The 25,999-nt window shown below is 44.6% G+C and overlaps 2 protein-coding genes across 2 annotated transcripts in view; one reads left to right on the forward strand and one right to left on the reverse strand.

Annotated features, from left to right (window-relative positions):
• Nucleotides 1-1,463: 1,463 nt before the first annotated feature.
• Nucleotides 1,464-9,148, reverse strand: TTF1 (transcription termination factor 1). The gene is made up of 11 exons (XM_009814851.2): nucleotides 9,054-9,148; nucleotides 7,985-8,898; nucleotides 6,918-7,168; nucleotides 6,360-6,545; nucleotides 4,746-4,824; nucleotides 4,327-4,457; nucleotides 3,580-3,808; nucleotides 3,170-3,259; nucleotides 2,880-2,945; nucleotides 2,089-2,174; nucleotides 1,464-1,641 (listed from the first exon to the last, which is right to left on the reverse strand). The coding sequence occupies exons 2-11, from the start codon at nucleotides 8,884-8,886 to the stop codon at nucleotides 1,481-1,483; spliced, it is 2,181 nt and encodes a 726-aa protein (XP_009813153.2). The 5' UTR covers nucleotides 8,887-8,898; nucleotides 9,054-9,148; the 3' UTR covers nucleotides 1,464-1,480.
• Nucleotides 9,149-11,033: 1,885 nt separating this feature from the next.
• CFAP77 (cilia and flagella associated protein 77) overlaps nucleotides 11,034-25,999 on the forward strand; it is a 61,720-nt gene continuing 46,754 nt past the window's right edge. The window contains exon 1 of the mRNA XM_059829048.1: nucleotides 11,034-11,159. Within this exon, the coding sequence (XP_059685031.1) occupies nucleotides 11,034-11,159 (126 nt within the window). The remainder of the gene's footprint in view (nucleotides 11,160-25,999) is intronic.

A 25,999-nucleotide genomic window follows, 5' to 3' on the forward strand; every position in this document is an offset into this window, starting at 1 on the left:
GAATAAAATAAATCTCAGAATGGAGGCAGAAGTTTATTTATGTGAGATCTACTCTACAACCACGCAATTGTTTGTGCTCTGGCCTGCAGAAAATTCAGAGGATCTCCATCTTCCAGGAAAAAAAAAACTTGAAAAACACAAACCACTGATTCAAAAATTCAAGTTCTTCAACTTTTAACCTTCAAACCCATAGGGCAACAGAAGCAAATCAAAGACCTCAGTGCAAGGGAGCTGGCACATGGTTCCACCGGCCCTGTTTCATCTCTTGCCTACAAAACTCACCCTTACACAGGTGCCTGATCTCACGGGGTGTCCCACAAAATCACATTGGTTTCTATCTTCAGAGAGTCTAAATCCAGACTACAGTTAAGTACGTGAAACTCTCATTTAATATCCTTTGCTATAAGTCACAATGCAGAACAACCTCCAACAAGGCCTTTATTTCAAGCCGTTGAAAGGTCTGCATTTTCAAATGACAACTATTAAAATTAAAGAAGGAAATTCTCACTTCTCAAAATGACCATCAAAAAGCAGTATGTCAGAGAGCAAGTCTTCTTGCATTACTTTCTAATAGAGCATAGAGGAAATATAAACAAGCCATACAAATACTTTACACGCACAGGAAGAGATTTTTTTTTAAACATTCATTTGGTCGATTTACAAATAGTCACTCTAGGCAGATAGTTAAAAATATCATACAACCACATGAGTACAACCTCCACCTTATCCCTCAACTTCCTCATTAAAATATAGAAATTCTCCTTGGCACAATAAAAATAGATATATATGTATGCGTATATATATACACACATTGTCCATTTTGTCTCTGTATTCCACATATTAACAAAAACATTTTAAAAGCATTGTTCTGGTTAGCATGAAATGACATTACAATGTATGAACAGTAACGGAAAATAATTCTTTTTCTCTAGAAAGGCTGATAAAAGTATAAATCTACCTCAAAAATTAAGTTGCTTTTAAGAACAAGGTATCTGTTAAAAAAGAAAAACCTCGAAGTTGCGCTGTTTCTAGCAACACAGATGTCAAGATTTGTCTGTTATAGCGACTTAAAAGCAAATTGAAAGACTTTTCTCAATTCCATGAATTTATTTTTTTTAGTTATTTAAAATTAAAGTTCTGAAAACCAAGTTCATGCACAAAGGGTAAACAGCAGCTTTCAACTTCATAGAAAACAAAGAGGTGGAAAAAAATACTATTTTTGAGACATTCAGAAAGCAACTTGGATGCTTAAAAAAAAGACATCTAAAACCAGAGCTAAATTAAGGTAACAAAAGGTGGTACAAAAACTGTATTTACCTCAGTCTTCAATATGAAACAGGAAAATCAGACATGCGTATCTTTACTTTTTGCATTATTAGATAGCCTGTGTACCTGCAGTTGTTGATCTGCGCCCACTTTCAACCAGATCCACTTTGCAGTTAAATATGCAGAGTAGGAATTAGCTTTACGGCAGTCACAATTAATCACTCTCTTCACTGGAGTCAAAAATGTCACTGAGGCGGAAAGCCTTCTTCGGTTCCTTGGCTGTTGAATTGTCCAAACTAAGCTGTTTCCCTTTCCTTTTTTCTAACTTTTCTTCAAGTTCTGGAAGTTTCTTTTCAAAAAGATAATCAACAATTTCTTTGAAAAAAGGAAAAAAAAAAGTAGTCTTAATTGGATCTGTAGGGGAACTGGATGCCTAGGGGAAACAGGATCTCACGGAGAGAAGTTATTTTGTCAGTGTTAAATGTAAAAAAAAAAATCTCACTATTCTGTAGTAATCACAGCGGCTGCAGGGTAGATCAGACACATACATACATGCAAAGATAAACTACAAAAGCACAGTCATAAAACATGTAAAGCCAAGGTATTAAAGAGAAGATGTTGATAAGCAGTGCATGAAGATGCCATTGAAAGTAAACTGTTATTAAAAAAAGCAAAGCATTTAGTAAAATAAGTATAAAGCCTGAGATTTTAGCCAATTTACTTAGAGGAAAGATAATTAAGGAAGAATTGGACTAGGATACATATCCTCCGAGATTCAAGCAAAAACCTTAAGGACTATATACAAGCAGCTGGGATACTGACCAGAAAAAGTCTTTTTTTGCCAAAAAGGGACACAGGAGACTTTTAGCTTATAAAATTTTGCTTGAACATAGGCTCTAGGGACATCTCTGAAAAGAGAAAAGTTCAAAGAATTAGTGGTGCAAGGAACTATTACAAAGTTGAGTTGTTACTGAGTTATCCATTCATGAGAGTTACGCCAGTCAAACAGTATCTTAGCTTTAGGTAGAAAAGATGGATTTCAAATCCTAATCAAAACAGTTGTTCAAGACAACAGTTCCCCTTGAGGGTAAGACCCTAAACCATGCCATTGTACATACGTATTATGTATGTGTTTAGTGAAAAGAAACACTAAATGAAACTGAAAGTATGTGGAAAAAGAAAAAAGCACTGTAGAGGAAGTATAGCATTCACAGTATTGGTAATTTCACATTCAACACTTAATTTGTTTGGAAGAAGAATATGATAGTGTATCACACATTCCTATAACTATCCCTTTTTCCTATGTGTTGATTAACACCTGGAAAAGTCTCTTCTCAAAGACTTCAGCACAGACTACATAATACAGTTTTAGTACACAGAATGCACTGGGAATACAGTAAGGGTTGCCTGAAGTGGTTAAAATTAAGTTTCAGAGCTTATAGGCATGGTTTATTGCTCAGTTCTATGCAAGGATATACAACTGTGCGTTACCAAACTAAATGACATTTTCTATAGTTGCAGAGGCCTAAGAACTTTGATTCCTTTGTGGAATTTTTAAGACTGTCTGCTTCAACTATCCTTTGTATCCATAAAAAGAGGGGAAAAAAGTTTACCCAATAGTATTACTGAGTTCTTCCCACTTTACTTCATTAGCATCCTCCACTTTCATTTCATACAACCTGTGAATATAATACAGAAGCAGTTTGTAGGCAGAATTCAAGAAGTAATTCAATAATGCTCACAGCTCCCTCAGCTGGAAGTCACAGGACATTTTGTCGAAAGAAACAGTGGTTGCAAATCCCGTATGAAACTGCAGGCATGCCATTCTCACCCTGCAAGCTTTCATAAACACAACTCAGAACAGTAAGAGATACAAAACCATTCCAGTACCTCTGAACTATACCTTTTAATAAGATTGATCTTGGCCTGTAATCCTTTGGTCCCTCTGTATAACTGCTGCCCTTTAGTCATCTTGTTTGTTAAAATTGTAGTCCTTTGAAAACACACAAAAAAAGGGTTTCTATCATTTCAAGAAATTCCAGGCATCAAAAGGAAGTGTCTTCAAGATGCTATTGCTGCCACAGAGAAGCAGAAATTAGGCTTCACTATTACAGCAAGAAGAAAACTTACCACAGCTAGCAGAGAGTTATTTATTTGTGTCTCGGACACATTTGCAACACCTCTTCTGTAGTCTGCAATGTATTTATTACCTATCTGACCAAACAATCATCGTGGTACAAAACCGTTTTGCAGAATGGAGTTAAACTCTCCCCAGAACACATTTTACTATCTCAATTTAGTATAAAACCTTACCATTTCTGTTTACATTGTCTCCAATATCGAGTTCCCACTTTAGCTTCAATCTCAGTCCATGGTAATTTCTGGTACAGTTTCTCACGGTCAACCAAGAGATCTCTATTTGACTTTTCCGACGATGAAAGAGAATTTGCACCTTCCATTTCCATTCTTTTCCTAATCACCTCCTCCACTGCATGCTTTAACTTCTGCGTCTCTTCCTTCGACCAAGGACCATAATTAATAGCTAAAATTGAAAAATAAGGTTAAGGCATAATTTACCATAAATTATTAGGAAAAAAAGGCAAAAGAGCAAATGCTTCACTTTGCCTTATTCTTCTTTACAGGACCAGCTTCTTAACACACTTCCCACAAGCTCTTCTGCATGCCAGATTTGAGAGAAGAGTTCAGCCCAATCACTAAAGACTAGCACTGATCCGTAGTTTCTATTTTTTAAAAATCTGGTTGCCACATTCCTCCTGCCCTCCCCCTGAAAGCATCTATTTAGGTGCCAGTTCCATTTAATAAGGAGTTGCATTTGTTCCCCTTCTTTTCCTTTTTCTATCAGATACTGTTCTTATCCCTTCCATATGAAAATGGCCACTCTCAGTGGTCTGGAAAAAAGCACCACCAACAACAATTAGTTAAAATAAAAATCCACTCTAGGGATTTGTTCCTAAGGTTTAGGGCACATACAACTTACAGTTAAAATAACTTCTCAAATTGAAATACACAGAATGAATTGTTTTCCTTAAAATTACATACCCGACTTGATTTCAGAGTATTTCATAGCAACTGAGAGGTTAGAACGGGACATCATCTCAGAAATCTTCTTCCAATCATTGCCATGCAGAGCATGATACTGCTTTAATTTTTCTTTTTCTTCCTTAGTATACCTAGTTGAGGAAACAGGCACAGCTTTAGCTACAAATTCAAACCATTCCAATATCTCGAGAGCTGTAATCTTTACAGGCATTTCAATGTTAATCCTCACTACCATTTCAAGTTCCCTTTTAGAACAGAGGACTTGATAAGGGATAGTCAGAAAAAATGAACTGTCAATTAAGTCACAGTAACTGGCACAAATGGGAAAGATGATCTGCATTTATATCCATTTTTAATGTACAAATAAGCATCAGAGACTGACATTAGCATTCAGAAACTCTTTTAAATTACCCGCTTACCTCCCTTTGTAATTATTTGGGTCAAACATCTTCCTTGCTCGATAATATATCAGTCTCCAGGGTCTCGGTATGCCCTCAGCTAGAAGGTAAATGATTCATTTTTAAGAAACATTTCTCACACTGGCAAGGCCACTTTAAAAAAGCCAAAACGAAACAAAACCAAAACCAAACAACATATATTTTCATGACTGTGCTGCCAATGACAGATTCTCTCCATTCAAGAGAACGTACTCTACAACGCTTCAGTAACTGCACAGGAAATAGTCTGAACAGAATCTCCTGAGGAGTTTCAAAGATGTAATTGTTATGACCGTGGTAAGACTGTGAATGCCGATAGCTGGTAAATAATTGCGTACGTGTGTGCATATGTGTGGGTGAATATCGAAAATTGAACTTTTGAACTCTCAAGCACGAACTTGTTACTCAGTAGCTACAAGTTGTATGGACTGGCTGTACATTTGATCCAGATGTAATTAAAATTTAACTAACATACTGAATACTCCCATTAATAGAGAGACATGAGACAGCCACCAGTCAGGAAGCTGATGAGATATTGTGCTTCTGCGTATAGACTATTTTGATTGGGAAAAGCAGGGACTGGGGGCATCCAGCAAAAACAGCGTGAAGATCTTGGCTGAAGGAAAGGCCCTTGAAGTTGGGGAAGATCCACAGAGACCAATACCTGGGAACACATAACAGTCTTGCTCAGCAATGCCCAGGACAGGTAGCTGCAAGCAACTCGCATAACACTGACATGACTTTCTGCCCAATTTTCCCAGACCAGGAGCAGTCTCCCAGATGGGAAGGGAAGCCAGCACCAAGCAAATGTGACGATGCAGAGGGAATGATTGCGTGTGTGAAATAATCAAGGAGGAACAAATCTGTAGCCTCATTGATCGTTAAATAAATGCTAGTATCCAAATCCATTACAGGTTGTCATTTACACTGTCTTGCCTATGCTAACGATACAGAACAAACACGGAACAAAAAGCCGCTGAGAATGTGCACTGAGTAGATTCATCAGAGATGTTACAGAGTGAGCATGTTTGCGATACTAAGTGTGAATGTTTTCTAGCCAAGAGAGCCTAACAAAATGAGGGAAGAGGAGAGATGCTCCTCCTGCAAACAGAATCTTAGCCATAAGAATTTTATTTTTCCTCACGTTTTGGAAAACTAACTACTGTGGCTAATGACTTAATTTCTTTCAGTTTCTGCCATCACTCAGTCCTAAAACCGCCACCTATTTATGTGCTCTAAGAAGAGCTGACAATTTCAGACAGAACTTAATCATACCTCCCATTAACAAGTCACTATGCTTAATTACAGCCCAGCAAATAATGCACGCTAAGCCGTAAAGCCCAAATGCAAGTTTGAAAGTCTGTAAGTGCTGCTGGTCATGATGATATTTTAATCTCTAAACTCTTCATACCTGAGAAAAGACAGTAAGAACTGTACAGATTATCAACTACATAATCTCAGCAGTGTGCTCGGTTTTTGCCAAATTTAGCAACATTAGCGCTTTTCAATAAAAAGTTACTTTAGAAAATACATTGTGGTATCACCAGGCTGTGGAACGTAGCATTCAGCTATTTGAGAAAGAACTTAAATACTTACAAATTTTTTCACAAAAAAGATTTTCTGCTTTCAGGCGACTGATAGTTTCTTTGTCTTCTGGATACCTCGAGGTAAACAGGAGCTTTTCAGCACTGTCTATTCCAGTAATCGATAAGAACTCGTCCACATTTTTCCGGATTTGATCATTTTCCTTCTGGGAAAATCTGCCAAACTTGACAGCAATACCTAAAATCCATGGAAAGTTTTATTAAGGAAAAAAAAAATTAAAGCAAACCTCAGGTACCATCTCTTGCGCGTTACATTTCAGGTTTTAGCAAACATACAATGAAAGATCAACAAATTCAAAAGGTGAAAAAAGAAAACCGAAAGACACAAAACAAGAGCTGGGAGCAGGTACTTTACACACACGCTTTGGACTGTAATTTGACAATGAGGAATTAGATGCTATGAAGCAGAGAAACAGAAAATACGTCTATTGGAATGAACCAGACTCCATGGATGTGACAGACATGATACAAAAACTAACTATTTTCCCTCTGTCAAAAACTTAGAGCTGCACAGTCCTTCCTGACTACAATAATATTTTGGAGAGCTCACCTTCTTTTTTAAACTGTTTAAACCTCACTAGGTCTCTTCCAGCCATCTTCCTGATTGAACTGTCCGATATATTCCTCACATGAGGAATAAACTCTTCCAGTTCTTGTTTTGCAGTATCCAAATCCACAGTTGAAACCATGGTAGAGTCCAGGCGCTCTTCATCATCCGGACTAAGCGCATCAGAAGCCACCATTTCAGTAGAGGAACTATTCTGGTCCTTCTTTCTATCTGATGTCGATGGTTCTGGTGTCCTGATATTAAAAAAAAAAGAGGCATAAAATACACCAGTAGAGCTCCAAAACAGAGATTTTTTAGTATCTCTACCCTTAAAAGAATGACCATGTTCATTAATTAAAGAACAAGGAGTATTTCACACCCCCTTGTATTTCCAACCTTTTAACATAGACGTAATTTATTATCAAATTTCTATCCCTACAATATTCAAAGAGCTTGCTGAAGTTTTGAAAATCCGCACGTTTCCCACAAAACTCTCACGCATGAACATACAGAAGAAATAGTGTCTCTTGCTACCACTGGGAACAAAGAATTTTTCCATCTCTCTCTTACTAGTGCTCTTATTGTGGGTTCTAGACACTGTAAAAGCACCAAAAGCTACTTACATGAGCATTTGTTTGCACAGAACATTAAATTCTTAAGTTGACCTTACTAGTTACTTGGTAAAAATGCATATATATGTTCACTATAAATACCAAATTAACCAATGAAATCCCTTTCTTCCCCCCCCCCTTTTTTTTACCAAATATTAATTGCTTGCACATAAATTATTTCTATACCTACAGTTTTTAAATAGAAGAAAATATTCGATGTTGACCGCAATAGTAGTGTATTCTTTCAAATTTTCATCGTATCTTCACAAGATAACTAAGCTCTTAAAATAGGTCTCTATAACATCTCAACATACTGTAAAGGTTTGTGAAGTTGTTTTTAAAAATACATACAAAACAGACTGAAGAAAAATCTGGGTCCCAAATAATCTGACAGAAACTTATTTGGGTGGAGAGGGGAAGAAAAAAAAAAAACAAACCACAAACAAAACCTAAACTTACATTACATCAGAGTCCGAAGAGCTTTCTTCCATGACAAAAGCGCTGCTTTTTTTTGGCTTTCTAGCACGTGCTGGAGTTTTTTGAGGAGATTGATCAGCTGCTTTAGGTGGCTTAGAAGAATGAGCAGCAACATCCGTAGAATCTTCACTCATGGCAGAAGCAGCACCACAGTCACCATCTTCATGCCACTGCTGGGGCGTTGCCACACCACTCTCTTCTGTAGGTAATGGCAAGACTGTGTCTTCCCCTTGCCTGTTTTGCTCTGGAGACGACAACAGTGACAGGTCAACAGATACATCTCCTTGCATATCTTGGGTACTACTGCCTCTTCTCTTCTTCCTCTTCTTTTTTAATCTTTTTTTGTCATTTTTATCATGTGTTTCTGAGGCAGGCAACTCATGTACCTCATCCTCTTCAGGCACTTTTTCTTTTCTTTTCTTCTTAATGGAGTGTTTTAAATGAACGTAATCAGCATCGATCTCCTGAAAACTATCAGTGCTATGCTGATTTACTGTGACATGAGTTACATCACTTTGATCATCTGCATTATCATTATACTTGTGTTTCTTTTTTTTCTTTTTCTTTTTCTTTTGGGAAGCATCCACTCCAGTTTCATTACTAATTTCATGTTCCAGACCTACACAAGAATTATCTAACAAGGACTCTTGCTTCTCCCCCTTGTTTTTGGATTTTTTCTTCTTTTTACAGCCTTCACCACTCCATGCTGCTTGATTTTCAAACAGCAATGGAGAATCATGGCTAAGCTCTACATTTTGTATCCTTTCCCCTTCATCATTTTCGTGTTCCTCATTGTATTCTTTGTGTTTTCTCTTCTTCTTCTTCTTCTTCTTCTTCAGAAATTCCTGAACTTGAAAGTCATCTGCACTTGCTTCTTCTGTCATATTTTTTCGTACCTTAAATAAAAAACATAAGTTTTACTCAAGTGCTATAATCTGTGTACCATTACAAACTGTTACACAGTAAAAAAATAAAAATAAAAAACCCAAAACATAAAAATACTATGGAACTACTCAATATCTTTGTAGAAACATATAATAAAGATACTTACTTTCAAATCCAGCTAATTTTGGAAAGTGACTATGATAAAGCGATGCCTTCTTCATCAAACAGACGTGCATCACAACTGTATTCAGCTTTACAGTTGCCTTCCTATAACAACAAGGATACATTTTAATAACTGTTAGCTTTAAGTTCATTTTTAATAACTCAGCAATGACAGACTGCTATATTCAACACTGCTTTCAGTACTGAAACAGCAACAAGCTAAAAGTAATAAAGAAATATTGAACTAATCAGCACTAAACCCAAGTCCTCTAACTAGAAGCTTCCCACTGGCTTTGCTCACGTGCAAACAGGCCCAGGCCTAGCCAAGACCTGCCAGCTCCAACGGACTCTGTAACCAGAACAAATCTATTCCTGAAAACCACAGTTACACAGAGCGGGCAGGAAGGTGTTTTAGCACGTTTTCTACGGCCAACACGTAGAAAAAAAACTTATAAAACCACATCCTGCCATCTCTGAAACACAAGACCTTGAATTTCACATCCACAACACCGTTTCCAGCGCTGACCGGTACTGTGGGGACAGCCACCAAACCACCCAGCACCGCACAGCTGTGGGGACAGCCACCAAACCACCCAGCACCGCACAGCTCCGGGACAGCCACCAAACCACCCAGCACCGCACAGCTCCGGGACAGCCACCAAACCACCCAGCACCGCACAGCTGTGGGGACAGCCACCAAACCACCCAGCACGGCGCAGCTCCGGGACAGCCACCAAACCACCCAGCACCGCACAGCTGTGGGGACAGCCACCAAACCACCCAGCACCGCGCAGCTGTGGGGACAGCCACCAAACCACCCAGCACCGCGCAGCTGTGGGGACAGCCACCAAACCACCCAGCACCGCGCAGCTGTGGGGACAGCCACCAAACCACCCAGCACCGCACAGCTCCGGGGACAGCCACCAAACCACCCAGCACCGCACAGCTCCGGGGACAGCCACCAAACCACCCAGCACCGCGCAGCTGTGGGGACAGCCACCAAACCACCCAGCACCGCACAGCTGTGGGGACAGCCACCAAACCACCCAGCACCGCACAGCTGTGGGGACAGCCACCAAACCACCCAGCACCGCGCAGCTGTGGGGACAGCCACCAAACCACCCAGCACCGCGCAGCTGTGGGGACAGCCACCAAACCACCCAGCACCGCGCAGCTGTGGGGACAGCCACCAAACCACCCAGCACCGCGCAGCTCCAGGACAGCCACCAAACCACCCAGCACCGCACAGCCCCGGGGACAGCCACCAAACCACCCAGCACCGCGCAGCCGTGGGGACAGCCACCAAACCACCCAGCACCGCGCAGCTCGCCCCAGCGCCCTGCTAAGCAAGCTAGGCCCCGGGGCCGCAGGCCGGGGCCGCGGGCAGGCCCGAGGGCGGGCCGTGGGACAGGGCCCCGCGGCACCCCCTGCGCGGAGGGACGTGCCACCCACCGGCCGCCCCGCCGTTACCCTCCGCCTCCCTCCGGGACTACCGAGAGCGCGAGAGGCACCCAGAGCAGCCACAGACCTCCCGGCAGCACCAGGGCGGGCCGAGGCGAGGAAACCGCAGTCCCCCCCGTGACCCCGACGCCCTTCCCGCCGGCCTCTCCCCCTCCCGTGCCGGGACAGCGCGTCCCGCCGCCCCCGCGGGGATAACGGAGCCTCCCGCCGTACCTCCGCGCCACGCGCGCTCCACCGGCGTCCTCCCACAACACCACCCCCCCACACCCTGCCACCGGACTCTCCGTTCCCGCCGCCAGCGGAAGCGGTCCCAGCCGGACCCATCAGGGCGACGGACCGACGGCTTGGCACAGCGGTTGCTAGGAGACGGGGCACCGCCGGCCCCCCCACGCTCACGGGTGGGAGCTGCAGCTCTACGGCGAGATCCGCCCGGTCCCGTCGGCGGGGCTGCTCGCTCGCCCGCCCGCCTCAGCCCCGGCTCCGGCTCCCTCCGCCGCGGCGTGGTGCGGCCCCGGGCGGCGACATGGCGGGCGGCGGCGCTGCGCCCCCGAGGCGGCCGCTGACCCTGGCCGAGGTGGAGCCGGGCAGCGAGAACGAGCGGCTGGGGGTGGCCCGGGACAGCATGTTGCGCAATCCGCTCATCCTCAAGGTGAGCCCCGGCGCCCCTCGGTCCCTCCCTGCCATCCCCGCTCCCTGCCCGGGCACGGCCACCCCCCCCCATCCTAGCGCCGGTAGCGGCGAACGGCACCCCGGGGAGGGGGGGTCACGGTCCCGCGGGCAGCCCCGGGCCACCCCGCAGCCGCACAGCGGAAAAGTTTCCCGTTAAAGCACCTGGAGAGCGACAACAGTTGAAAACAGGGGTTGTGCCCCACTAATTTATATGTCAAGGAGGGGACAATGCGTTTTCTCGCTGATCCTTCGTGGTTTATCACCGTTAAACACCCGGTGCCCCCGGGATGGCGGCCAGCAACAGCGTGGGATGGGTTTTCCCTCCGAGGCTCGGGTGTTTTTCCCACGGTTTGAGGAGCGCTCGGGGACAGGGACGGAGGTGTCACTGGGGCTGCTCTCTGCCACCCCCCGCCCCGCAGCGAGGGGTCCTGGGCGGGGGCACACAAGCCCTGACCGCCTGAACTGGGATTTTAGACGGGCTGTGGGGGTTACGGTCACTTCAGGAACTCCTGACACTCCTCAGCGCACCAATTCCGCTCCTATCCCCGTCCTGCGGGTGGGCTGAGCTCCGGGTGGCCTTTACAGAGCTTCAGGCATCTCGCTTCGGCTGCCGCCTCCTAATCGACACCCACAACCACCGAAAGGCACGCTGAGACCCCCCGCCTTCCCGGCAGTGTCCCCCCCGCCTTCCCGGGAGTGTCCCCCCCCGCCTTCCCGGGAGTGTCCCCCCCCGCCTTCCCGGGAGTGTGTCCCCCCGCGCCTTCCCGGGAGTGTCCCCCCCCTCCGCCTTCCCGGGAGTGTCCCCCCCTCCGCCTTCCCGGAAGTGTCCCCCCCGCCTTCCCGGGAGTGTCCCCCCCCCGCCTTCCCGGGAGTGTCCCCCCCCCGCCCCGAGCAGCAGCTGAAGTGCAGCTCCTGTCCCCTGGATGGCACTCGCAGAACAGCTTCGTGCCTTCACCAGCTCCTTCCCGTCCCCGTCCCCACCGGGGACCCGCCGCCGGCCCGGTACCGAGCCCCCCCGGTGCTCGGGGGCCGGGAGGGTTGCTCGGGGGGGGCAGGGGCAGAGAGGCGGCGGCTGCAGCCCCCCCGCAGCGGGCGGTTTGTCCAGCTGCACTTTTCCTCTTCTCCTGGCGAGGGCAGCCCGTTCTGCTCTAAGGCGTGGGGTTTCCCCCGCAGACACCCGTGGCGTGTAAACCGCGGCCGCTCAGCCTCGGCGGCGGTAGTTAAGGTCTTTGAGTTCCCCCGGTAATCGTACCCCGGCAGGCGCAGGCTTGGAAGTCGGCCATAAAATTTGGGAATTTGGAGCATCACAGAAAATTTGAGTCTTGCAACATTGAACGTCTTTCTTCTTCCCTCATGAAACTCTAAAATTTGGAAATTGTATTAGGAAGGCAAAGAAAAAAAAAAAGTGGGTCTTGCATCACAACTCAAAAGCAGCTTCTCTTTTTCAAATCCAAAACGTCTGCTTTTTTTCTTTTCTCTGGAGCCTGTAAGGTTGATAGGAAGTGCCGGTATCTTTTCTTAGAAGTGGAACTGGGGCGAGATTTCCTCACCTAGCTGCCCCCCAGAAAGAGCTGGTGTGGACAGAGGTAGGCAGGACAAACCTCCTCGGGCTGGAGGCGGCTGCACTGCTGGCAGCGAGAGGAGGCAGCCCCGCATCTTCCCCATCCCTCCAAAATGTTCATGCCCTTCTTAGAAAAGTGTGCTAGCAAATACTTTTTTAGGTGATGCATGAAGACGAATCAGAAGAATATGTAATTATGTGGCATTTAAGGTATGCTGAGGCATAATTGCAGGGGTTGGGTTGATCCTACTTATTTTCATGATGTGTTTACACACCTTAAATTGAAATAGGTATAAACCACCCGTCAGCGCCGTAAATCCCAGGTCTACGATTATAACACTGCGATAATCCTACGAAGGGCAGCTCCTGTCCTGTAGCGTGTATGTTGCAGGTAGATTATATGTGGTCATTAAGATTATGTTGATTTATGTGGGAGTTTTGCCTTCTGGACAGGAGCATGTGGCCAAGCACTGTCTGTCCCTAGAGCTCAGTTGGTGTCTTCTCCCCTCGGGTCCAACAGTTTGCTCAGCCCCAACTTTAGGGCTTGAGTTTCTTCTCAGCATAACCATTGCAGAGCATCCTGGCAGTGGGAATTCTGAGCAGTTATAAGCCATGGGATGTTTTAATAAGACCCAATCTGGATTTCTGGTATCTGGGCAGGTGAAACTAAAATTTGAGCAAGTTTTGAGAAAAAGTAGTGTTAAATTTTAGCATTCTGGACAACTTCTATTCTCTCAGGGCTCCCTTGCAGGAGGGTGTCCTTCACCGTAAGCCAGCTGGTTGGGCTGTAAAGAGATCTGCATCCACCTGATGCACCTTTAGCACAAAGTAACCGGACTATCAACAGGGATGCTTTTACTCTTGGAACCAGTGGTAATTTCACCTCACGGGAAGTTATGTTGTAAAGTTTGTGCAGCAAACCTCTGTGCCCCTGCCAACTGCCTTCCCACATTGCGTCGTGCCCCACTGAATGTTGAATTTACCAGGGTGTCCTCCGCTGCCCGGAGGTGACGGTGACGGGATGGCAGTTCACCAGGCAAGCGCTGGCACTTGGCCAGTCCCGCTCTCTGGTGCATGCACCAGTAGTGGCATAGTCACAGCATCAGCCCTCTGCCACATTTCCTCTTCGTGCTTCCGACTGCAGTCTGGGATCTCTTCCCCATGCCGGGAGAGCCCTGGGGACCAGGCATTTTGGAGGGAGCTGCCAAAGGGGATGACCAGCAGGTCCCAAGCCTCGTGCTGGCAGTGTCACCTGAAAACCAAGGACACAAAGATGGTTTAGAAGAAAGGGACAAAAGGTTTGGAGGCAACTGCTGCCTGGACAAGTGCTTCTGGCATCCATGGGAGGGCACTGAGGAACGCAGAGCTCCAACAGCTGTCATTAAGGTTCATCAGGCAGCAAATACAGAAGAACCTGAAGCCCAGTTGTGATAGACGGGACATTTACTGCTCAATCTTCCTCAACTAGCACTCAGTCCCCGAAACCTTACCACAAGCGTGAGAGACCTCCTGCTTTGCAACAGCTAACAGGATCCCCTCCTTTCTCTCCCAGTTCTCTCGCGTATCTTCTAAATGAGGCGTCACGTATCCAAACGGAGACCACTGCACAGGCGACTGCTTGCATTTCTGGCTGACCCTCCTGCCTCAGCTCTGCCCAGCCCCATCCTCCCCCCAGGATGTGTCCACACACGCTGGCTATCGCAGATTAAAACCATCATCTTTTCACATAAAGATTTCTAGGGACGAATGCTCTATTTTTCTCTGGTAGAATGTATGATGTGTTTTAATTAAACAAGGAATTAATTTAGTTTATCAATATATATTTGCTTGCAGCATAAAACTGAGGAAAGTATTTCATCTACTGATGCCAGTAAAAATCTGACCAAAGCATTTTTCGTTTGTTTGTTTTTACCAGTAAAAGCCTTAGCCAAGCACTTTTCTCAGTACAAACTTACTGAAAACTACTGTGTTACAAAAATAAGCCAGCTCTGGGCAGGAAACAAGACTTCACCACGCTTAACACTCAGCATGCCTGACACGCACTCCGGAAAAAAGTGGCCCACACCACTTTGGTTACATTTACATTAACATCTTTTGGATAATATGCCATAATTAAGCTCAACACATCACTGCCAAAGTCATTGTCTCACCAGCCTGGAGTTGGACATAACCCTGGTGTGTGAAGGCAAATGGGAAATCCCCACTGCCGGACCCACGTGCCAAAGCATCCCGTGGCCAGGGGACATGCAGAAAGCGGGGAACTGCTCTCCATGAAACACCTTCAGAGCTGAGAGACCTCCAACTCACCTTCAGAGCCCGAACTCCATCTCTCAACATTAAAAAGTTGTTTCAGAACCAGCAGTTCTGAGGAGGAGGATGGTGATGGTGCTTTGCAGGCCGGGAAAGGCTGGCACCAGGTCTCAATCCCAGTCATCCAGGCTGCAGGAGAACTAGATTTAACAAACAGAAGTTTTCAGTACTACTGGAATGCGCAATATTTGTTTTAAAAGCTTATTTACATGAGAACTGATGCCAGGCTCTTTTTATTGGTCTGAATGCCAGGACGTTTAGGGTTTGTTTTCTTAAGCTTTTCTCTCCTGCCCTGAGGGCTGGAATTTTTTCCAAATAAGATTGAACAAAAGCTACAGCACTCAGGCAGTAAAATTTCAGCAGCCACAGTCTCCAGAGGAAGAATGTATGATAAAAAAATTTGCAAAACCACAGGAATTGGCACACTGATAGCCTTGGTTTGGCAATCCCAGCAGAGGAAGGATTAACCAGGCCAGGGAGACTGAACTACCCTTTTCAGTGGAGGAAGGGGACGCGCGGGAGGGCTCGCCCCACGCTCACCCTGGAGCCCGTGCCATGCCCAGGGAGAGCAGCTCGGGGTGGGTGATGGCAGGGCAGCAGCCGGCTGGCCGTGGGACTCCACTCACTACCTGGGTGCCAAGCAAAGGCAGAAATCACTCACCACATTTTTCTTTTTCCTTTCATAAAGCATTTCTGAGCCATCCGACTTGTCACAGAGCAAGGCACTGCTAAGAGTTGCAAACTCGTTTTAGTTTCTGGAGCGATCCATAGAAAGGACAGCTAAGAAAAGGAACTAGCGGCATTTTGTCAAGCTAAAATTGTGTCACCTCGTGAAAAGAAGCTCTAATTATTTGAGAGACAAACATGGACAAGTGCATGGTGTGAAAAAGGATATTTGCTTTGAGTGGTAACCTGTATGCATCACAAACATTTCTCACAAGAGTAATTACTGGAAAGGAAGGTTTTCCTTCCTGCTGGAGTTGAAACTTTTGTTGATAGACCTTAATGGTGGCTGTAATAGGGCTTTTACACACCTGAGTGTTGTACTCAATCTTTGAGCCTTTAACCCTCACCTTCCGTTTTTTTTTTAAAAACCTCTCCAAATCCACTCATCTTCTTTAGCTCTCCCAGCACCGGTATAGCGAGAAGCCAAGGTGAACATGGAAGATGCTCCCTTCTTGCCAAGACCTTTCTCAGGGCGGAGCCGGGAGGTACCACTCACCTTTGTAATCTTCATCCCCCTTTCTGCAAGGACTGCTAACCTGCACAGGAAGGGAATTTGGTAAAATAAAGGTTTCCTTAAAAATATACCCATCGCTAGATTCTCAGAGAGCAGCTGGATGAGCTATCAGAAACCGTGTAGGTATAGTGTCTGCGTGACGGCTGGGACTGACAGAGAGCAAAATCCTTCCCTCTCTGCAGAGCGCCTGCACACGGAGCGTGCCGAGACAGCGCAGGTCCCTGTGGTTTCCAGAGCGCACCTCTGCTCTCCCCCAGAGATCTGGGGGTTCAGCCGCAGCAGAGATCTCACAGCTGCTTCAGTGTTGACCGAGAGCCCCAGGTGTGGAAAACTCTGCTAACAGCATCACCACCCTACAAAGCATCTTCCACAAGCATTTGGATAACTTCCCTCAGGTGTTAGCTTTTTTGATTCAAATAACTCTGTTCCCTCTCCCAACACCTGCTCTCAGCTGTTTGGAATCAGCGTGTCTATTGAAAACTTGTTCAGGGACCAGATTTTAGTTTGTCTGTCTTAGGTGCATAACCCCTGTAACACAGAGCAGAGTAGTCATAAGTACTGTGAGCCGTATTTGGAATAAGGTCGTCTATTATTTGGTGTTAATTACACTATTTACCTCAAATCACTACACGTGCTGAGCACCCTGCCTCCTGTGCTTGCTGCCTGGGGACACTGAGGATTAATTAGTGTTTATGCAGCATTTTGTGTGCTTATTACTATTATTATTATATCACTACTACTATTATATTTTTGCAGTCTAAGGCCAGTGTTGTGCTTTTTAGAATGTATTCTGAAATGTCTACACAGTACAGCTCAATAATTCATTAGAGAAATAAACTAATGAAGGGCTGGTTAGTCAAATAATCATTAAGTTTGGTTCTCAGCTTTGTCTTCCCAATGCTCCGACTTCTAAGGGTTTTCTTCTCAGCATGAACTCATTTAAGATTTAAAATGAATTATTTGGTACAGTAAAAATTAAACTCCTTATGAGCTTTAGTGCCCTCCCATATTTTGCACAGACACCACTGAAATAAATAAGGCATTTCCAAGAGGCAAGTAAACATTCTGCATGAATGAAAGTAGTGGGGTTCTCTCCTGGTTATTTGAAGACAGGGCTTAGGCTGCAAACTGCCAGCTGTGATTCAGCGGGCGGAGGGACGGCACCAGCAGCGCCGGGCATTCGTAGTTGCTCACCTCAAAGATCGGCAGGCAGTATGCAAAAGTAAGCAAAAGGGCATTTTGATCCTTTATGTGAACAAAACAATGCAAATTGGTGAGACTAATAAGCCCAGAAACATTACAAGGTGAATGCCTTTTATGTTCGTGAAAATCTTCTATGTTTATTTGTCTAATACAATGGAAATAAAGCTTCAAAGGCCCTTTGATTTAAAAGTGCATTATTGAAGTCAGCCAGCACAATCATAACCATTAGACCGAATTGTTGCATTATGACCCTAATAGCAGCATTGTCGTAGCAGAGAACATCTGTACAGCCTCTTGCCTGAGTTGTCGGTGATGTAAAAGCAGAAATTAAGCCAAAGGACGAGAGAACATAGGCAGAATAGGAAAAAAATAAAATGAAAAAAGGTCACAAATGGGTCCATGCACTCACAGTGTATTCAGAGCTGCGGCAGGCTATAAATTTTTATGATGAACCTAAAACTCAGGCTTTATTGTCTGAAAGATTTAAGAAACTTTGGGGGAGAGCCAACACCAGTTTACGGCATTGGCCCAAAACCACATTAAGCCAAGAGATGATTTGCAGACTAATTCAAACCGAACACACCATGCAGAAAGTCAGGGATATTCCAAATCCCGATAACGTGCCCTTAGCCGCAAACCCTTCACCAGGGACACTGAACCCAGCAGGCTGAGACCAGCACCAGGGATCCAGCTAAAACTAGTAAGAGCACAGGAATATCTCTGCCCTATTTCCTCTCCGTCCTCAGCTTCCCACTCCAGCAACAATAAATATCCCTCCTTCCCTGGAAGAGGCACAAGAAAATGTCCTGCACATAGAGGAAAAGCTGGTGCAGGCTCAGTAAGGACCGTTCTGGACAGGAGGGCATTGGGTGGGCAAGCGGTGGGCAGCTGTCCAAAGAAAAGGCGAAAAGCTCTTCAGTTTTAAACCTTTGCCGCAATCATTTCCCCTCTTGTTGAGTGCTGCCTAGCAGAATACAGAGCAAACGAAGCACGTTCACGGCGATCACAGGGACCAGTGTTTTCAGTTCTGTATTTTTGCAAGTTTTTAGCCACACTTTCCCCAAGGGCAGGTTGCTTTCCATGCAAATTCTTAGAGATGCTCTTATGCTTAATTATTGAATTTGAGAAGCCTTTGTCATCTTGCAGGGATTGTTTTGTTCTTGCTTGGCTGCTCACATTGCGCAGATTAGACAGAACCTGCATTTCTGAGGATATTTTCTTTTTAACCATTTGTACTTTATAAAATAAACTACCCTGACTTTTCTACTCACAGTTATTTGAAGTAGCATAGATAAACGAAAGTGGGACCCTATTACTAGATTTCCTACAACAGCCTTTAAGAAAACTTCAGTATCAGGGGAAATACCTCTAGTTTGATTTTTTTAAAGCAAACCAACGTAGGTTTTGTGCCTAAAAATCTTACAAGTGAAACCTGATTAAAAATAATAGTGTAATTCCCAGGCTTGGGGGGAAAAAAAATCAGAAAAGCAAACGCAGCAAACCTTGTATTGCTTAGCGAAGAGCAAACTAGCCTGAAAAATAAAGATGGTTTTAATCGTGAGCTTCGGGCTGCTCACCCAGGTGGGAGAGCCCCTTTGTTTGCAGCACGCTTTTCAACTTCCCAATGTCCCTTTACATTTGCTCTCTCCATCACCCTCCTGCTCCGCTGCCCGGCCCCTTCGGTGGTTCCCAGGAGCTACCAATCAGCTGGTCAGGAGGCGACTGTAACTGCACTAATTACCGTGTATTATGGTGTGTTGAAGCTCTAACACACGCCGAAACACAAGTTTCCCCGCACCGGCGCGGCTGCATCCATCGCCGCGCTCTGCCCCTCTCCTCCCTCTCCGCGGTGCCACGGCGAGGGGCTGCCGTGCCACCTCTGCCGCCATAACCAGGGAGCTAAAATTGTTATCAGATTAGGCCCAGCAATGAAAAGCACAGTCCCAGATCACACTCGCAGTTAGTTAGCATTTAGATAGGCTGGGACGGGGGTCTGTACAATAGGCATCAAAGCTGAACTCTTGGTGCAGCGAGAGGGATTAATTTCTTTAACCAACATGCCTGATCTGGCCTATCTCATTACCCTGCCTTGTCAGTGTCGATGTTAGATTTGATTGAAGATTATACCATTTAGGCCTTTCCCCTGTTTTCCACAGAAATCAGGCCTATTGAATTGCACATTCTTCCATGGGCCCCTGTCAATACTCAGTGGCCTGAGCCTCTAATTCTGCTTCATTTAAACTTCATCAACTTTTCCAATCAAGTGGAAGGATCTGAAATAGGCTCCATAAGCAGAAAGGCCCTTTTTCCTTTTGTCAGATAATTTATTCTGTTTTCTCTTTCTCTCCCCCTCGCTTCCCCACCTCTTTCTCTTTTTCTTCTTTTCGCTCCCTTTCCCTGATGCTGAAAATGAGATTACAGTATTTAAATGACTATGATAATCAATCGGGGGACCTTGAGCCGAGATTGAGGTTAATTTTTCTTAGCAGAACAAAGAAGCGTGATGCCACCGGGGATTTGAAGGTGCAATCTGTGTTTCATGCTTGTATTCCTCCCCCCCAACCCGAAACTGCAGTTTTAGGAGTCTTTTCTTGTTACTAACTAGGCAGTTGTTGTGATTTTTAACAGAGGCAGGCAACCCCTAGGAGAGAAGAAATGTAATTTTGGGCTGATAAGTAGCTAACAGCCTTCAATCAACAATTTTAATAGGAAAAAAAAATTCACTTACATGGTGTGACTGCAGATCTAATGAAAGTGCTATCATTACCTTATTTATTTTTAAATACACTTGGAATAATTTTCAGCAGTGCTACAAGTAGTCCTTCCAGCCCGCACAGCAGAGTTGTGAACTTTTAACTGAATAGCCCTTTCATCCCGCCACTCGTTCTGCTTAGCATCTTTCTTGCTTGCCTGGAAAAAAGTTGAGACTTTTGTCATGATTTTGCTAATCAGAAATGGAATCGCTTATGTTCGTCTTAAAACCTGCATTGAAATGGCTTGTTAAGTCTTTAGATGATGTGTTGCTTGTTGTAACACGCCAGCATTCACTCACCTGGATCTTTCCCCTACCCTTCTCAGGAAAAGAGAAAGAGAAAAATATGCATTTCTTTGCTTCCATCCTAGCTGTCTTGTCAGTGCTGTTTTACATGCTGCCACCCAATGTTATCTTTTATTTGTGTCAGGAGAGAGGATTTGACAAGTTCAGTATACAGTGTTCATTTGGCAAGGCAAATTTTTCATACCAATTTTGAGTAGAAAATGAAACCATCTTTCAACACAACGAGCAACATCATTTTTGGACAGACTTATTATGAGAAGAAGAATTGCAAAACTTTATTTCCCTGCACGATCCAAAAAAACCCAGGAAATGAGACATTTAAACAAAAAAATAAATATATGTATGAATGTTTGAGGCCATCAGTTTGTTTTAGAAATAAAAAATAACCACCGGCTGCTGTCAGGTAGCTGTGGCCTCCTTTTTGTTAATCAGATGCTGCTGAAATCAGTTGCATCATAATGTAGCTTTGTTTCAAATCTTTTAAGCTGTCAGAAGATTGGGAAAGGCAGATCAACTTCAGAAGTTTGTCAGCGTTCACCAGCCAAAACAGCCATTAGTCAACGGCGCGTAGGCTGAGGTTTGCAAAGATGCCCAGGGCCTGAGGGAGGGAGGGACTGGGGGCATTTCAAAGGGCTCTGGGTGCTTCGCCTCCCTCCAGAATCCCACATGTAACTTCTGGCTGTATTATATACTCTGAACAATCCAATTAATGGAAAAAATCTCGTTATAAGTTCTGCTGTCCCATGTGTGTCACAAGTTACATGGGTACAGCAGGTTCCTTGAGGATGAGGCTTTTGTTTTTGACAGCCCCCACCATAATGGGCTTCTGGTCCATGACAAGGACTTGCTGGTGCAACTGCATAGTGAGGACCCAGGACACTTAAATAAATATTTCCTAAGGAAGACCGTGCATTGAAAAAGGGCTGTCAAACCTTCACTGGGTGGCAAGTTCATTTTAGCACCGAGGACCCCTGCAAGGTCAGGAGGTGCAGCCTGAGAGCCATGTAGGGCTGTAAGTCCTCCATGCTCTGCAAGTCCTTGGGAAACCTCAGCTTGTGGTAGGAATTGGGACTCTCTTTGATGCCCCAGCTATGGCTCTCTGTGAATTTTACCCCCAACAAAAGAAGCAGCAGACCCAAGATGCCTCTTCGGCTCCACAGACTTGGAAGAAGCTGTGGTTTGCTCTGACAGTCTTCGCTCTTTAAGCAAATGTTGACTCACCATGGGGAAATTAAAACTCCATTAAACATTGCCACATTGTAGAGCAGACCCCATTACAGCGGTCGAGTTGCAATTAATTGGTTTCCTCAGATATTACTTAATTCTGGGAAGGCACAGATAGATGGGAAGGACAAGGCTGAGCTAAACAATAATTTCCTAAAATAACATAATCTAAATAAACTAATGAAGTGATTACATAGTTATTAATCTAAGGAAGAGTCAAAAGAAAATATTTGGTATATAACAATATATAACAGTAGAGTTAATACCATTCTGGTTAGACTCATCATGAGGCAATCAGCATGTGTGCTTAGGGATGGATGCTGGTTTAGCAAATTAATTATATTTCATGCAAAAACCTGCCATCTCAAAGTGTTCCAACTTCTGCTTTTGTTTTGTCTGTTGTTCATTCTACTTAATTTTTCAACACATAGATGGAAGGGGCCACTGCCTATGTGGCACTGCAGGTTTGGGGGCTGTTTTTCAACTAAGGTTGATGTTGGAGTAGGAAATATAGAGCAAAATAACCATAAAAAGAGACTCCCTTGCATGCAGATGGAATAATTAGTAATTTGGAAATATTCTGGCTGAAGGAGGGCCCTCCACAGGCAGTCCCTCTGCAGAGAGGCAGCGGGGAGCTGCATGCTTCGGGTGCCCGCTGCATCAGTGCTTTGGGTGCCATGGGGCTCCCAAGAGCTGTGCAGCATCCCCGCTGCCAGTGCAGGGAGCAGATCCAGCCATCTCCCATGTAGCTCGTCTGTGCAAAGCTCATTCGCTTGCGTTATCAGGGTGAGAAAGTATTTGGCTTCAGGAGAATAAATAACTAGGCCTTGTAAGTCATTAAAAATGTATTACAAGAAAAATACAGTGCGGCTATAAATAGAAAACAAAGCAACTCCTATATAAACTTCTACAATGACTGTTACTCAGACTCTCCGTCACTGTCTGTTTTTAAGTGAGTTTAGCATCCATGATCTCCGGAGACTGATATCCCTTGAAGCTGCAGTTCTCCTGCTCAGGCAGTGGCAGAGCGCGGGCCTCTGCGAGCCTCCCCCCGTGCTGCTGATGAGCATTTAGTGACAGCAGCTCAGGTCCATGACCTGCTCAGCCTGTCTGAGCAGAGATGAGCTGAGATGGGGGCAGAGGGGCTGGTCAGTCCCAAACTGGAACTTAGGTGTTTTTCCCTTCCCCCCTCCCCTTTTTTTTTAAGTGGAAATATTTTACTTATTCCTAATTCACTTACATTTGCAACAGTCTGACACATAGCAGTTACTTCCATAAAAGGTACCACCTCTCCCTGCAAACCTCCGCAGATACAGGTTTTGACTTAATATGAAATGAACTCTATGTAGCAATACATTAATCATTCAGTGATACATCATTACTGTCTTCCTTTTTGTTATTACTTAAACAGTAGTTCATGTAGGTAAAGTCAAGTATACATAGTGATTTTTAAACCTTTCTTGAGGAATATGCACATTTTTTGAAGAAGCCGGTATTATCTCCACATTCTGCTTAGTGCTCCAACTGATGTCAGAGCGAGCTTGCTTTCAGGGGGAGATGAACTGCACTTTATTTTCTCAGACTTCAGTGTTAAGGGTTTGTCCCCTCTGGTCTGATTTTCTCTTTGTCACGTCAAGTAATAAAGTGGAAGAATTAGGTGGCTAATACAGCTTAATGCAACTTGGCACCCAGCAGCAAAGGAGATATCTCAAACTTTCAGCTAGTTTCAGCTGTGTGATGTTATAACTTTGAAAAATCAAATCCTGACTGTGGTCCCAACATGGAAACTCCACAGTAGAGTAGTCACAGTGCTTAAACTCCTGCGTGTAGCTAATAGGTTGCTCCAAAGGAAAGACTGGGTTGCTTTGGCTGGACAGTGATGAACAATTAGAGCTCACAGCACACAGGTGGACTGAAGAGTCCATAGTTACATATTCAGGTCAGGGAAAGTAGGCCACAGATCTGAATGGTGAATCCTCGTAGTCTTGAGTTGTGGTTTCTTGGTAAGGAGGGCATTTTGTGCAGCTTGCATCTTAAGAAATGTGATCACTATTCTGCTGGACGCAAAAGAGGGAGCTGCTGCAGTATGGTCCAGAACAAAAATGTTCTGTTTGCTTGCAAGACTATGAAATAGCCAGGGGCTGGAAGGCAATGTTCAGATCCTTCCAAGTGTTGGGGTATTTAGGATCTGTGGTCACACTGTCCTGTTGGTTTCCATTAACGTGTCTCTGTCTCAGGACCCTGCAAGAGGGTGAGAGATCTTGGTTTGCATTTAATTCCCAATTGAAATATAGTGACTCAAACTAGTTTCAAAACAAGCCTGCGCACTGCAGCAGGGGTCATTCACACATTGCACGGGTGTGAGGGAGAGCAAATTTGCTCTTCTGCACAGACATGCACTCTGGACCGCGCTCCCAGGTATGGAAACTGCTGGCTGGAAACACTGGCTGAGGGTTTCTTAACGGAACAGACCCATTGGGCTCATTTCTGCAAAAACGTGAAATTTCCTTTTCATGAAATGTGGGCGGTCGTTTTGTTTTCTTCCTAAACTCACAAGAACCTCTTTCTAAAATACTCCACCAGCCTCCCCAGCTGGGGTCTCATTACTCACCTCCCTCCTGCAAGGCTGTTAGCATGCAGCAGTCCCTTTAATTTGGGAATTTAACCAGTAATTCTAAATTGGGACGTTGGAAAACCTGTGATCCTATCTACCATGTCTATCCTATCAGATGTGGTTCTGTGCTTTCACTGCCTTGAAAACAAAGGGGAAGAAAGTTGAACACATGGCATCCTCAGCTAGAAAGGGCTTTGCTGTAAGAGGATATTGAGTTGTTTTATAAAGCCCAATATTACGCTTGAATTATGCCTGAATAAGGAGAAAGGACATTGTTAAAGAGCCCTAAACATTGAGCATAGTGGATCTTCTTTCTTCCAAACCCTTCAGTGGTGTTGTTTTTGGCTGTTAATGATTTGGTATTGTATTTATAAGCTGGCAGGGTAATCCAGAGAGCAGCAGGAGGGGCAGTTGCCTTAAATAAAGCTTTACAATGCTGCTAATTAAAATGATCCTTCCTCTCCCTGTGATGACTAATGAGACAGAAAGAAGAACCGGGGAGGGTTAATGAAAATGTTGCCGTGAGATTCCCTACTTCTAATTGGTCTTTTTAATGTTTTAATCTCGTTTACGGTGTGGGGGTGGAGATGGAGAAATTTTCTTTCAATCTTTCTTGTACCGTGCCCAATAGGTTTGTAATGCATGGCATTTGAAATGTGCATTTCTAGCTATATATTAAGAGTCTGTAACCAAAAGTCTGAGATGGAATGTAGCCTTGAGATTGAAGAAGCAATTTTGGACTTAACTGAGAGCAGAAACAAGAAATGTAAAACCTGTTTTTAAGCTCAAGCTTCGAAAACTCCAAGGGAGCATTCATACCCCAAGGACTGAGGCTAAGATCTATTGTGAAGGATTGGCACTGATGCTCAATAGTATTTAGAGCTTTAGGTCGTGATGCTCTGTTAAATGCAATATTTATCCCATGAGCATGTCACAGTTCACCTCAGATGTCAAGAATTCAATTAATATTCTATTTAATAGAACACACCATGACCTAACCTTTTAATACTCTTAGTGAGTCTGAGCCCTCCTTATTAGTGTCACTCTCTAACTTTCCTTCTCAGCTGATGCATCTAACAACAACTGGGATGGGGAAATTGGGAGCAAGACGAGAGGGGAAGAGATTTAAATTACTTTTGGACCTCACTGTGAGGATTCAGCAGCTTTATCCCTTGTAAAACCCAGTTCACAGGGGGTTAGCACACTCCGCTTTTCCCATTTTTATGGGGTTGACATCTTGGAAGTTTCAACTTTCTATCGATTCAAAACCACAAAAGGCACCGCCAAATTTTTCATGGTTTGCGCCAGTCCAGTTTTTCATTGAAACAGCATTGCCCCTGCCTCACACTGCATTATTGAACTTAGGGTCAGGGGAAACCATTCATGTGAGCAACACCTGCAGGGTTCAATCTTTGGCTTGAAATTTTGTCTGTGTACTGTGATGGTGGGTTATAGGTACTCAGAGATTTTGGAATCAGCACTGCAGAAATTTCCCTGCATTGCGTCTGAAAATTATCTGTGAAAGTGAGATCCCTTGAATGCATCATGATTTTTCAGATCGAACTAGAAAATCACAGGACTCCTTCTGGCCTTAAGTCTATGAGAAAATA

This window comes from Gavia stellata, chromosome 24 (genome assembly GCF_030936135.1).
Source record: "Gavia stellata isolate bGavSte3 chromosome 24, bGavSte3.hap2, whole genome shotgun sequence".
NCBI classification, from domain to species: domain Eukaryota; kingdom Metazoa; phylum Chordata; class Aves; order Gaviiformes; family Gaviidae; genus Gavia; species Gavia stellata.